At 34.1% G+C, this 15,765-nt stretch overlaps 1 protein-coding gene across 1 annotated transcript in view; it reads left to right on the forward strand.

Annotated features, from left to right (window-relative positions):
* The first annotated feature begins 3,183 nt into the window (after window positions 1-3,183).
* Window positions 3,184-15,765, forward strand: part of DCX-EMAP (Doublecortin-domain-containing echinoderm-microtubule-associated protein) — a 62,233-nt gene continuing 49,651 nt past the window's right edge. Inside the window, exons 1-2 of the mRNA XM_089634318.1 lie at window positions 3,184-3,569; window positions 4,682-4,859. Of these exons, the coding sequence (XP_089490444.1) occupies window positions 3,184-3,569; window positions 4,682-4,859 (564 nt within the window). The remainder of the gene's footprint in view (window positions 3,570-4,681; window positions 4,860-15,765) is intronic.

Raw genomic sequence — 15,765 nt, forward strand, 5'->3', positions numbered from 1 at the left:
ATAATATTACCTATATATTTAGAAACGTTTTGTATTAAAATAAATAAATATTTAAGTACATCGACACAAGCGTTTCCTGAAGGGTTAATTTTTGTAGTATTTTAACTGACTGGCTGAATTTTAAGTGGCATGCTGAAAAAGGGTAACTTGTACACTGCAGCCTTTTCTAAGAAAATGTCGGACTTTTTTTACGTGCCTCCCTACTAAGCTGTTGTCTTGATTTTCGCAGTTGTTTCCTGAAAAAGTGGCGCACGAGGCTCGACCAATAGAAACTATTTACGTGACGAAAATTTTCAAAAAAATAATAATTTATCGGGGCACATGTGCGTGATAATGTTTGATTTTGGGCTTAACCTCTTTTGTTTTAGAAATGGGTTCATTTTTTTTGGGTTGAAACTCTTTGTAGCTATATTGTGTATTATTTGTATAAGTCTACTGTTGAACTTTACGACTTGCGAATATCATGACAAATTAATGTGGTTCAAACTCATTTGACTTATGTAGGTAATAAAAATACCAACATTTAAAAAATATTATTAATGTGAAATACTCACACTTATAAGATGTTTATAGAGTGATTATATTTTACTGTGAAAACATAAATATAATGAGAAGTGAATGAGAAACGTCCAAAGTAATTTTTTGGATGTTTTGACGCCAAAGGTTTATTGACCACTCTTTTGTCGGAACGATAACAGTAGACGATTTATGTAGGTACCTTGATATTATGCTTGAATTTCAACTCCTTTTCCATGGTGATCTTGAATTGCCTACGCGAGTATGCGATTTATACTGACCATTTATTGTGGAAAAAAAAGCGTGCGTTAGGAAGATTTAAAAATATATTTGACTGTCTGGAGATTCAAAAATTCTGAGGCATAATGTAGATGTAGAGGAATGGAAGATTCAAAATTATATTACTATAAGGCTAGTAAAAAAAATACACCTCAATTTTTTGCTCATCTGATCGCTTTAAGCTCTGTAGATGCACTGACTAATAATCGTACTTTCACCCCAGTTTAGCAATTAAAACCTTTTAGTAATCGTATTTTCTTTTGGGGGTTAGTTTAAATCTACTGATGATTTATATAAATTTGTGGATCGTTTTCCTGAATTTTGTGTTTTTCTTCTTTTGTTCTTCTGAAAAATGAAAATATCTTGCTAACGCCCAACTTTCGATTAACTATAAAACAAGTAGTTTGACCTAGAATTACGGGTATATTGTTAACCAAACCTCGTGACTCACTACAGATTATCATCTCGCGGCTACCGTTTAGCTATAATTTAACATGCCTTCTCGTTTCCCCTAATGCCAACAAACAGTATTTTTTTTTACTTTTTATTATTATTTTTTTTATTTTATTATTGTTGACTTCATATAAAAATGTATATTTTGTCAAACAAAGAGATCAAACAAACGATCTCCTTCTCTTGATCATGTTTGTTTATTTTTTTAGATTTAAAGATGTTCATTTTTTTCCAAACACACCCACTGTGTTCATCTTGCTGGATCCCAAAATTATCTATTCCGAGTTGAATTTTTTTTTATTTACATATTCTTACAACTTGGTCTCAAGATATTTAACAAGATGATTTTTTCAAGCATTGGTTTTATTTAAAAATAATAAAACCAAAATGTTCAATGAACTTGCAGTAGCTTACTAGGTACAAATTATAATCTGCAAAAATATATGTACCTATAATCAGAAATAGAAGGGCGTCTCCTTGATGAGAATATTATCCAGATTAGAGATGATCAACGCCAATTGTTATGCACTGTATTGTTAATTCGAACTTCGAATTGAAAATGCATTGGTGCCTAGTGAAGTGATATATCTAAAATATGCATAAGGCAGAAATCCCTTTTGTATGAAGCTTCCGAAATTCCCGAATGATAAGTTCCGACATTATGAAAGTAACTGAGTTTTTTATTTTAATTTTCTAAATTAATGTTGTTTTCTGCTTTGTGATGGAGTTTTGAACTATAAAAAATAGGACACCATCATCACTAATTATTTATTCGTTTTTAAAACAAAAGTGTTAACCGTAAGACATAAAAAATCCCCGGGCGAAGTCGGGTACTAAAAATGTTAGTACCAACTACTCGTAAAGACGGAAAAAATAACAATTGAGCGCGTATACAAATTAAATAGTTATTAAAATGATCGTTCATCGTCTTGGTTCATTGGCTTAACTCTTAACTCAAAAGTTAGCTAATGATTTAGCTAAAAAGGCTTACTCATAAGTTCTGCAATTTGTAAAACCAGCGCTAACAATTACTTTGTCGTTAGCATATTTTAACAGTGCGTGAAATATTTTTTCTTTAGTAATCGACGCATTGAGAACCAAAGAACCTATTAGAAGGTTGTAGCATGTCATTGTTGTGATTCAGTGTCATGATTACATCATATGAAATTAAATTGGTTTACTTGTTTGTGAGTTGGTAAGTATCAAACAAGTGTTCTCGTCCATGTTTCATAGCATACTGGTCAATGCTGGTCAACTCTAAGCTAAAGCGCTACGGTCTGTACGGCGTAGCATTTGCTGCAAAGCTTGTATTACATGGGATCAACATTTATTTACAGTTTACCGATGTTATCTTGACGTGAATGAAAAAAGTATAGCAGTTTTCTTAGAAACTAGTGGGATTCAGTTCGTATAAAGTGATAAACAGAAAACTTTTTTTAAATAATTTTTCACCATAAGATTATAATTTTTCTAACGATTTTTTTAAAACATTAAAGCATTTTTGCATAAAGTAAATCAATCCATGACCCCAAAAAAAACAGTGTATATGGTTAAAATCTATTTTGTGTAGGTTAAAATACCTACCACCTAATTTTGAAATAGTTATTTGGCAATGTGGTTAAAGCTGTATGGACGTTTATCAAATATAGCGGAATAAATATCAATAGCATACAACTATACCATATTACACAAAATATTACTAGAAAAAAATCATTTCTAAATGGTTTTACATAATTAGTTTAAAAAATCTACTTGAAAACCCTTGTAGGATTAGGGATCATATTTGAAAAAAAAAATTACTAAATTAATAATAATCCTGGAGGATTTTTTCAAATATATTTTTGTATGCCGTATAATACAGTCTTAAGGTCTACGCCGCTACGGCCAACCAGCGCCATCTGTTGAAGTTTCCCGGAACCACTTGTAACTGCAAAAATGAAAAGAGTTTCTAAACGTTTCCGCCGCTTTCAGGTGGCGTCCCGCGTCCCCTCGCGGCTGGGTGACGAGAGCCCGTCCCCCGTGACGGAGGGTGCGGAGGGCTCGCCGCGGCCCGGCAGTGGCGGCCGCGAGCCCGCGGAGCCCGCGCGCCCCGACAGCCCGCCCGACACGGAGGACGAGGAACCCCCGCACGGCGCGGGGAGGCCCGCGCCCGCCCCGGGCACGGGCTGGAGGGCCTCGCGCCCCGCCAGCCCCGCGCCCCCACCGCCCCCTGTCCAGCTCGCCGAGCCCTCCAGCCGCTACGCCAACCTATCTTTCTGGCGCGCGAGGAAGGTCACTTTCTACAAGAATGGGGACCCCTTTTTCCCAGGAGTGGAATTTAGGTAACCACTGTTTTCTTTTATATTATATTAATCTTTTAACCTATATCTCTTCTTCTAGTGTTTTTTATATATTGATTAAAATATGTTGTGTTTTTATATCGTAATTATAAATTTATCGTGTCGCATTCCCGATAGACATGAGTGAATTAGAAAACTTGTTTTGGTTCATGTCAAATGATTTGGTTCATGTCAAAAAGCAGAATAACTATGAATGTGAATGAAGTAAGCAATACGTAAGCGAATTTCGTAGGCGGTCAATTATTTTTATTAAGCAATAATATTTGAACGCCTTAATGCGAGTAATAAACCTTTTTTTTACTACAAAGTGTATCTCTTACAATAATAAACGTCTATCGGTTCTGACACCTTTATTTTGCATGCACAATGTTTTTTAAGTTTTTTTATTTGACTTAACTAAATTGAATATTTAAAACTGTTTAACAAAAAATTTTTTTTTTGAAAAAACATTTAAAATAGTATTAAAAAGAAGAGAACTGTATGTTACAATAGTATAGAAGTGTAATCATATCGATATAATAAGAAACGTAAAGGTATCTCGACACATTTTCCATATTTCATGTTTCTTCCAATGATAACAAATGATAATTTATTAGACGCCGATAGGCGGCACGGGACCATTCGATTCGTCGAAAGCCAATAAATTGATTGGTACAGAGACAAACAACCACTTGTTGCTTCATATTCCTATTTCACATACACATTACTAGGTATCTGTTCCCAGTGACAACACACACTAATCGAATAAATGTTTATTCGATATATAACATGAGATTACTCATTTTTTATTACTTAAAAAAAATAGACCCACCAAATTTCTTAAAAATATTGCAGTTTTGAATATTTAATCACCCTAAACAAACGCAAGTTAGTATATCCCTTTAATTTATGGAATTTAAGTATAAATACTTTAAAAATGCGTAAAACAGCTATTTTTATCAGAATACAATAACTTACTAAAACAAAACCTGTATCAAAAGAACTGAATTAAGGCTAGCAGTTTATATGGAGATTCAATTCTGATAATGTCGATGCGTCAGTAACAAGAATGCCAATTAAAAACATAGATAATGACAAACATATGTTTTTTGTAGATTCCGCCCCGGCAGAGATCTCAGCACCATGGGCGCCCTGCTGGACAGACTATCAGCTCGCATGGAGCTGCCTCGAGGAGCCCGATACGTCTTCTCTCTGGACGGAGACCGCAAGATACGACTGGAAGAGCTGGAGGATGGAGCGTCGTACGTCGTGTCGTCGTATAAGGCTTTTAAGGTTAGATCTTTTCAAATTAATTGAACGAAAATTATACAAAACGAGAATCTTTTCAATCCTGTGAAGGGGCTTCTAAGGTAGGTTAAAAAAAATGATAACCTAAAAATGATTTTCTCACGATTACCTATCGCTAAAAGTATTTGGTGTTCGTATGGGTTTGTAGAGGCGTGTTGTTACGTCTTGCAAATGCCGAAAAGATATCATTTTTATTTACCGATGAAAAAAACCGTCACTGAAAAGTAGACATGTCACGGCGTTCCCTGCGCCAATAGTTGATTATTATTTTATGCCGTGATTGTTACTTTATCTTCGTATGTTATTTTCCAAATCTTCGCCACTTTCTATAATCCGTGTTGTAATCTAGCCTATTTTTAAAATCTGTTTTCATTTAAAATAAGTTTCCCTCGTATGTCAACCATCTGCAAGCAGGATTAAGGCTGGCATGTGACATGCGATCTCGTTTATTTATTTTTCAAAGCGGTACACTTTTTGTGCATATTATTATTAATGTAAAGTACTTACCTACTTAACCTCTTAAATTTCTCCCTTCAAACAAAATTTTTGTTTTTCTGAATTTAAAACAAAGGTTTAATTATTCGGTTCCGCTAACTCCTTATCACAATGTGTTTTCTAATTTGTTAGCTGCGGATACATAAATAATTAAAATATGCATGTTTTTGGTACTAAAATTTTCACCTAATTTAGCCATAAATTAAAAACGTTAAATATTCGAGAGAAGTGTGTCAAAGCAATTTACATTTTCTTATTTTTATGCAAAGGATTTACCGTGTAGCCAGCGCCATTAACGGGAAATTATTACACTAAAAGCCTTAAATCAAAAGACTGGACCACTGTTGGCATGTTTAGGTTTTTAGAAACCCTTGATTAATATGTATTTAGTACCTACGATAGGAATGTGTGTTGCTTTAATATTTCTTTATATTTAATACATAATTAGTTCCAACACTTAAACCGTTATTACAGTTACCCCAGTTTACCGTTCGTCTGCAACTTCTTATGCGTTTGAGCTAATTCGCTCAGACAGTTAAATATTATTAAAGTAGGCAATCTGAACGTTAATCTTTACCTGCATCTTTATTAAAATCTTTGTTAATCACCGACCGTCAAGAACAATAGCAAGCTTCAAATGTGAACATTTCTAAATCAACGTCATCTAAACTCTAACCTCAAAACTAAGAGTGAATATTAATAATTGATTGTTGGTTACTTGAAATGACATAAAATGGCTATATTTGCCAACTTCACTACTCCTTGTAACCTTTTAACCTTGTAACCTTGTAAATTCGCCATCCCCGATAAATGGACAGCTGCGCAAGTAATGGAACGGCAATGTTCAATATATTTATTTTTGTTAATTATTATTAGTTTTACTACGTCTTTGTATTATTTCAGTGCCGATAAATCGGCGTTTATTAAAATATTATTAACAGTTTCATACGATGTAACATAAGTACTTGCGAAAATTCACTATAAAATTTAATTTTCCTCACAAGGTGTAACCTGTTCTGAGATATTTACATACACAATTTTATTATATTTCCCTACTTGCTTCACTAACTTGTGCCGTTTGTAGCAGATAGTCTACGACTTCATTTTAAGAACAATGAATATACAAATTAAACATGCATGTTTTATATATGTAGTAAAAACAATAAAGGAAAAAATTGAATTAACCAAAACAATAGAGGCTAATTGAATGTCTAACTATAATTTTAATTTGAGTATAATTAGACAGTAAAATATAAAAATACTTATCTGTCCTGAATAAGAAAAAATAATTTAATTTACGTGATGGAATGCGTGATACTTTCAGGAGCCGAGGGATCGCTCATTGTAAGGTTTTCTTAAATATAGTATTGAATACCTTTCGTGAACGAGATGTTTCAACGCCCTTGAGGTGAAAAAATGCTTGAAAACAGCGCTATACCTATTACTTATTATTGGTAAATATTCGGAACCTCTGGACAGGGATTTTATGAAATATTTTTAAATAAAACCTTCTGATTCACCTTAATTACTATAAAAAGGAATCTGACTGATGTATAAAACATACCTATATATTTTTATTTTATTTTTCGATTTTCTCCAAAATAGTACCTACCTAGTATTTGCATACAGTAAATGATTAAAAATCTAGCCACTCATATCAGGAATACCAACAAAGAGAAAATGTCATCAACAGAAATAATTCCAGCTGTCATCCATACAACGAAAGTAAATGTTCGATTTACGTAATTAAAAATGAAAATGCTGAAATGAAAAATATCCCAAATGCAGTAAGATTCCTTTTATAGTTATCAAGGTAAATTAGAAGGTTTTATTTAAAAAAAATCATATAATCCGTGTCCAGCGTTTCCGAATAATTACCTTATTATATTTTTTAGTTACGGATCTAGCTTATTGTATATGAATGGAACAATGAAAGTATAGGATCTCAGTTTGAAGGCAGTACGTGTAGAGTGAACTTGACCTGTTGTTGTATTTTTAGTAACCAAAATACCATAACCATAATATGGGCATTTACCTAGTTTGGAATATTTTTATGGATAAGTCACGGCCTCCGTGGTCGAGGGGTAACGTTCTCGACTAGCACATCTAAGGTTTGGTGACCAGATTTGAATAGCAAGGTACTTTCCCACCTTACTATTCCCATTCTCCTTCCCCTCTCCACTATCTTCAGCCTTACAACATACCCCTTGTGGGGGTGCCATAGTCTCACTGGCTCCAGACGGTTGGAAGCAGTTGTAACTCTTGTAAATAAAAAATTCCGTACTGTCAACATTCCTCAATACCAAGGGTGCCAATTTTATACTAATCCTAAAGAGTGTAATCCTTGCATGAGTTACACTAGTAGTTCTGTGAATAGTGTACCTCGCTTCCATAAAAATACGTTTCATATATTCTCTTATTTAATAAATCAAAGTCAAAATTTCCTCTGAAATCATAACATTTGTAAGTAAGTACTTATACCCACCATATTAATCAAAAACCATAAATATTTGGTGCAACATTAAAAAAAAATTATTATACAATTCGTCCAAACAAATGTCATCTTATCAATGAATTTTTTTTTCAAATTTTCTTCTGGCTGGTGGGTACCATAATATTGATTATTCCGATTTGACTGCTAAAAACCACTATCACGCGAACTCGGAGGAATAAAGGTAGTATCCAACAAGGCCACTATCTTAAACTGGAACGTGAGAAACAATTTTACAGACAGATAAAATTCCAAATGGACGAGTTAAAACAGGTCTTCACTACGCTCAAATGGTCGAGTTAACAAATTAAACATTGAACAACACAAACTTTTAAATAGGTTTACATTACTTTAACATAATGAAGTTAAAATTAGGCCTACTTACATTTTTAGATTTATATTTCATCAAAATATGCCTCCACAACAACAAGGGGGGTAATTAAAGTCGCAAATATCAGACACCCGTTTAAAATATTATAGAATCATGACTATACGAGATGACCCAGTTCATTTTACACCGGAAAATAAAATATTTCCTCAAAAATTCCTCTAATCCGTCGCATAATTTTTCCATATCGCTGGTGCAAAGCTCTTTGGATGGGAACTAACTCGTTAAATACAAAATTCATTTATGTAAATTCATTCCGTATCGTGTATTGGCGCAGAAAATACATGCATGAAATAACGATTTCCCGCTTCAACTATGTCCGTAATTTCTTTTAATTCTTTCGGCGGGTGCCGGGGGTGGGTTACCTATCAAGCCAGTGGCGTGCAGTGAAAATTTTATTTGAGGAAACGGTGAGATGTTCAATGATTCAGTTCACTTTTCTTATACTTGTTTTCCAGGAAGGAATGAGTTCAGAGTTTCTATAAGTTCATTTTAAAACTAAAGAACATGTCTTATAAACTAAAAATATGTATTTTAGTTCAGAATTGCACTCGAGTACCAAATTTCCCATAAAATTTTTGCATTTAGAAACAGGAAAAACTTCCTTCTCACACGCCTTATATGAACAAGAAAAATAGAGAATAAAATAGAATGATTACGTCACGTACGACCTCTTGCAGGGACTACTATCTTTATACACGTAGATAAAGATAGTAGTCCATAGGTATGTAAAGTTTGTGTTTGACCGAAGTTAAATCGAGTTTTTTTTCGATATTAAATAGCTTTACGCTTCAAACCAAATATTTTACCAGTTAAAATTAAATATTTACTTTCCTTTATCCTAGCCTTTCGTTGTTCAGTGCCTGGGTGAATTTTGATTCAAACGAGGCAATGTAATAATAAGATCTGTCATAGTTAACATTAACTAACGAACATCAGATTTTTTTAAATATATTTATTTTTGTGTCTCCCCAGGCTACGGGCTATACATAACCATCCATTTATATATTGGGTATTACCAATTAACACCCCTGAGAGACACTTGGAGGTATTGCTCTGATTAAATATTTTTATCTTTTACTAAACGGATACATATCTAGCAATAAAATTCTGGCTCGACAAAAAATATTTCTTAGTCTCATTAGCCATAACCTCCATTTCTATAGAGCCAGCTGCACCAATTTGTTCATAAACTCATCTGTGGGGAGTGCCACGTATTTCCTAAACACAGTTGATAAAATATTGATGTGTTTGTCACGTCCTTTAACGCTGTTAAAAGGTTTGTGGCACTGCAAATACATTCTTCATCTGTAATGATATTAAAAATGTTCAAATATTATTGTACCTATACACATTTAACAATAAGAATTATCTTTATCTTAGTAAAAATATATTATAACTAGCACGTTGGTTTGTAGTTTAAGTCCGCGTTATATTTTTTCTGGCAATAGCGTTATCTATCGGGACGGTGACTGTAACAATGTCGGTTCATTATATACCCCAACGAATGCAGTGTTAAAAAGCTTAATTACGCTAGTAAGCGCCCTTTTTCATCGTTAATTTATAAAAAAATGATAATTTACCGTACACCACTGGACGTACATAATACCTATCCCACCCTTATAGATACTGCTTCACTCAAATACTTTGTACGTATATTTATTACACATTAAAGGTGGTATCTTGTGGTCAACAAATTAATGACATTTTGATGGCTAAATTATTATTTTTTAAATAAATTATTAGTTATTTTTAGAGTTGTGGTCGTCAGACCGTCTCATTTTTGGGCGACATTTTAAATTTCAACGATTTTTTCCCCAATTCATGACGACCTACTCACGCATCGCTTAGAAACACCCTGTATGTTTCCACCTCATAAGAAAAGAGCTTGTTTTATGTACCATAGAATTTGTAACTTATTCAAATAATAGCCTACTTGGAAAATTACGTGATTGTATGTAGTTTTATGTTAATACTGATTTGTTCTTAGAAGTCGTTAATTTTTTATGCCATTCGCACAAAGACAAGTACGTTCACCTCCAACGTTTAAAGTGGCTTTAATAATACCATCATCATCGCCGTCATCGGTTACTTCTGAATGAGGAATAATTGAACTTGTATCTACTATTGTGGGTTGACAGTGAAACGGACATTTCCGCCCTTTCAGAAGCTTTCTTCAGAAGAAGACCTCATTACTCGTGTTTCCACAAAATGTATAGTTTTGTCTTTATTTGCCTCCGAGCATAGGTGCTTTCCGATTATTCTTGTAACTCCTATTTCTAATATAGGTTCCTGAAAACTTTATTGAGAGGCTCTCCCAAATAAACAAATGGAATCTCATTAACTGGATGTGATTTGAGATACTCACGGCCGATAATACTACAATGTTTAACTTTTAGGATAATGATCCATTTTAATTGTTCTTGTGAATACCGCACAAGAGTCCCAACTGCTCCCAACCATCTGGAGCCTGTGAGATTATGCATCCCCGATTGGTGTGTGTGTGTGAGGATGAAGGTAGTGGGGGAGGGGGAGAAGAATAAGATGAAGGTAGGAAATTACCTATTCTAATATTGTCAACTAAGACGTATAAAGCCATTTCAAGCAACGTTTTAATTCTGAATGGTGGAATTACACCAGGGTGATACTGAGAGTACCTTCCACTCTGGAACCTGTAACGTACGGCAAATATGCTACGCACTAAATTTAATGAGTAAATTGTGAAACAATACAAATTAAGCATATAAAATTTATTTGCGCACGTCGGGATTCGAACCCGCGTCCTTCGGTTTGCTAGCCGAGAGCCTTACCCCTCAACCACGGAGGCCATCGAGCAATGATTTGCTTCCACTTCTTTCTCGAACCAACGTTTCGAATAGCCTTGCAGTGCTGATCATTAGAGCAGATATAATCCCTTTATGATTTAAGATTCTCGCTGTGTTTACAATTCAGGTCCACCTTTCTTCGTGTATCTGTACTGATTCAGGAAACTGCAAGGCTATCCCAAATGCTCAAGAATGAGCAGACGCAACAAGACCCAAAGTTCAAACAACTTTATACTGTTAACCTTGTCCATATCTCCAACATTAACCCAACAAAGAACCATGAACCTGTGTAGTAATGCAAACGCTGAACACGATGAATACATTTTCACATTTTCCCGAGTAGCCAGCAGGGGATGCCTGCATAGCAAAAACTCAAACAAATAACGGACAATGCCGCAATTTGCTAAGTGCCGAGTCACACTGCCTTATCGCAAGCTCCACCGCCGCCCTCTCGTCTTGCGAATTAGCATCTTGACCATAGCACAGTGGACGCGCCCGTCCCACCGCGATCGATGGATTTCAACCAAAGTGCTATTCCACATTCTAGTTTCACAAGTATTGTTATTCTCATTCCACCGGCTGCCGAACAAAGGCTCATCGCACCGCGGTCATTAGCTACTGTGAATCACGATATCACGAACAATGGCACTCGTAATATTAGGTACGATTTCGTTGTTTGGGTGGAGTCATTTCATTGAAAAAGATTTCGGTGCGTTTGGTACGCAGGTACTATAGGCATTGTAACACACTATAATACTCGTACACTAACGCAGATCCGTGAAAAATCATGGAATAGTCTGAATGAGGTCATTGCTAATTTATTTTTAATTAGTTTTTTTATGAAAATGTTTTTATTTTTATTTATTTATTAATTTTCGGGAAATCGACAGTTTACATTTAATCAGTTTGTACATAAGTATTATAAAGCCAAAATAAAACCAATTATGGATTTCCTCCCTATGACTTTACCTCTACTGAGACAGCATAATATGGAATAAGTAAATTAAATTTGTACGAAAGGAATATGAATTATAAAATTTATACAAAACAAAAGATTACATAAAACGAAAAATTTACAAAACAATTCATTTATAGCAATGGAGAGAGCTTGTACATATAAATCGAATCATAATAGAGATATAAACAATAGAGACATAAAAATTATTCACAAACAGAAATATTCTTTTATGGACCTCTTGTATTTGGTAAGTTTGCAACTGAAAATATCAACCTTGGATAATTCACCATTGTAATTATTGCATAGTCTGTTCAGGCAAGAATTCTGCTTAGAGTTCGTTTTGCATTGGTCAACCCTGAACAAGACCCAAAAGCGTGTTAAACGCGCAGGTACATTGAATTGAATCTATATATCAATAGAGATAATAAGGAGAGTAAAATTAGTTTTTTGATATCTTCAATAATAGTTTAATTATTAGCTTTCAATGTGAACATGGGTTGCAATGATGTCTCGTGACGTCACACGTGTAATGATTCAGTACGATGCATAAATCGAATGGCAGTGCTGCAGTACCTCCGCGTATCAATCGTGTTGTCACAGCTTTTCGGCCGATCGCAAAAGTCGACAGTACTTATTCGGTATTTTTCGAAAAATCAAAAATTTCTATCCTCAGCATCCCGTTATTATTAATTAATTTGTAAAAAATACAAAGTTACATTGAAGGAGACGACCTCATTCTCGACCAATCAGAATAATCTTGAAAAAAGAAACAAACATATTTTTCTGTTACAAATACGATACTATATTTTTTTAATATTTGTAATAATAAAGGGTTTTTTTTAATTTTGACATGGTGTCGAAGAAAACAGCAGAGTGTGGCTCGGCCCTAAGCCTTACTTCTTTATCGCAGAACGCAAGTAAAGGCGTCATACAATTAACGAGACCATATAATCAGGCAATTCTTGATAGCTAATAATTAGAAATCGAGCACACCTGTGTAACCAATTTCACTTACGAAAACAAAAGCTAACCTCGATAATACCAGGGAAAATGGTTTAATCCATGTTTTACTGCCCATTTTCCTTTGGTGATTACTAAAATGCCGAAATATGTATATTATATGTATGCAATAACTTTAGTGGGCTAAGCCATGAAGCGACGTTTAGCCTAAAAACCTATTTTTGAGATGGTTTAGCTGACATATTGCCGCCTAGCCTATATTCGCGGCACGCCATGTTTTCTTTACTTTCGTGTCAACGGCGCTCAATGCTCAATGCTCAGGCCACGCTGGCCACGGGTATTGCCACGATACTGGACTAAAGGCTTACCTTACAGGAAAGTGCCGGAGAATCCGAGTGCCTTATTGACCAATCTAAAGGATTTGCACTTACTGAACACGAATGGATGTGAACTATTTATAAGAGACATAAATACATCATATCACGCTATTATCTACTTACTAAGGTACAAACATAAGTGTAGCTATGTTTCTTTACATAAGATTTCACAAAAAACACAAAAAGCTATTCGAAAATGTTTTGTGGTGTAATCCGATTTCCAAATCAACTGGTTTCTAACAAAAAAATCATTAAACGCATATTAAATTAATAAAACATGCAAATTAGTGAACACTCAAGATCCAGGATCCAGATCCCCAATCGGGAACCAAGAACAAACTACTGTTATTTTTAAATGTACAGTTTTATCATGCGAAGAATTGTTTTGCAACAAAGGGTATTTTTTTATTTCTTTCTATATTATTATTAACTATATTATGATACATGCTGAAATGAATAAGAAGAGAGGTTTTGAATAGAGACTCCAATAATCATAGATTGATAGATAATGTACAAATGCAATACACTTTCTTAATCGATTATAACATAGATGGATGTAAAACCCTTTAAGCCGCAAAACGAATACTTTACACGATACGATAAAACAAATATTTACAAATTCGTTAAGCTAATTAAAAATCTAAAGTTCAAATGAGAGTGGTTATATGTTTTTAAAATATTTATTAATAACGATGTAAAATATGCAATTCTATTTATAATTATGAGAGATTTGAGGGTTGAGTAATTTTATCTACGGTTTTCTCAAAATAACCCCTTAAAATTGTAGGCTAAAATTGAGTTTTTAGTATCAAAAATGCATAAATCAGCAAAAGTTACTTTGAGAACTATTCTATATGAAACCACTAAAAAGTAAGATTGCCATAAACTGGCTTGAAGGGTTTTACCAAAACACAATCAATGTAATCAAGCGTACTACTTACAATTTTTTTATAATATTTTCGAATCAATATAACGTTTAAAGAGTGTGTTTGGTTAAAAAAATTGTTCGATTAGAGATATTTTAAATGCTTTAATTACGTACATAGTAGGCCATAGCTTGGCCTTTGACATAGTCGAAATTTGAAGTACCTAGTCTTTTTATAAGTCTAGAAAAAAACGTATCAGGTCTATAAAAACTGCTTTAAAGTTCAAAATTTCCTACTTACGAATGCCTTTTGGGTGATGATTTTATTGTATATTGTGGCAAATTAAGTTTTTTTACACTTTTTAGAGTTTTTTTTCATGCATAGATCAAAAAGGCGGTTTTTGTTAAACGGGAACTAAAGCTTTATCGCGTTTAAAGCGTTATATACATAAGGAGTGTTTTTGTTAGCGGCCCGATACCATCGCCTTAAGTAAAATCGCCTTGGTGCATCGCCTTAAGTAAAAAGATCGTGTTTGACCCTATCAAAAAATGCTTTTTCAAAATGTTTTAGGGAGTTTCCTTTTATCTAAAGTAAAGATAGTAGACCTAATAATATAGTTTACATTTCCAAATTACTTTTACTCCACAAAATGATGTAACTCGCTCGTGCCGACATGAATATAAGCACTCGAATTTGAAAGAAATGGGTGGGCCCACTGCAGATCGCCGCTACCAATTTATCAAATGGAAGCGAGCTTTATCGCCCCCATTACAATCATTTTACCTCACTTTACCTCATATCGCCTCACTTTGCCTTACTGTGCCTCATTTTGCCGCATTTTTACATTACTATTATGGGCAAAGTGCAGAGTGCCAATTCACCGGCAGATAAGGGCTGGTCGCAAAATTAATGGCAGCATTAATACATAACGGGCGAGGAGTGGCCAAGTTATTAGTTACTATACCTAGGATTCTAGGATAATTCTTAATCTTATACAAAGGTTTTTTCTTATATACCTAGACTTGTATGCGGCCGTTAACGTCACTCATTCTCAATGGGACTGTCCGGCGAAAGGGGTATAGCTACAGACACCCATAGCTTTAATTTTTTAGAAATGTAGCATTAATTATTGAAAATTAGCTTTTGTAGCTTCAATTTTGCGTTTTCATAGCGTTTATAGCTAAATAGGATAACGTCAAGGAATGGGAGTTGGCAAGAGGGGAAAAACAGTTAAATTAGCAAAATCACTTGAAACATGTTTATTGTATTATTGATTGAAACTCAACATGGCACATGTTTCTACAGTTGAATATGTCATGTTCGTTCTACAATCTGTCAGAGATGTGCAAAATGGGTACCCAAAACCATTTGAAATGCAAAATGGAAATGGGTCAAAACTTTTCCATTTGACAATTCAAAATGCAAAATGGTTTTTAGAAAAGCATTTCAAATGCAAAATGCAAAATACCTATTTTCAAAATGCATTGAAAATGCAAAATGGTTTCTCAGGTCAAACAATTAAAATAATTAT

Source organism: Hesperophylax consimilis, chromosome 8 (genome assembly GCF_061612785.1).
Source record: "Hesperophylax consimilis isolate HC1 chromosome 8, BYU_Hcon_1.0, whole genome shotgun sequence".
Taxonomy (NCBI): domain Eukaryota; kingdom Metazoa; phylum Arthropoda; class Insecta; order Trichoptera; family Limnephilidae; genus Hesperophylax; species Hesperophylax consimilis.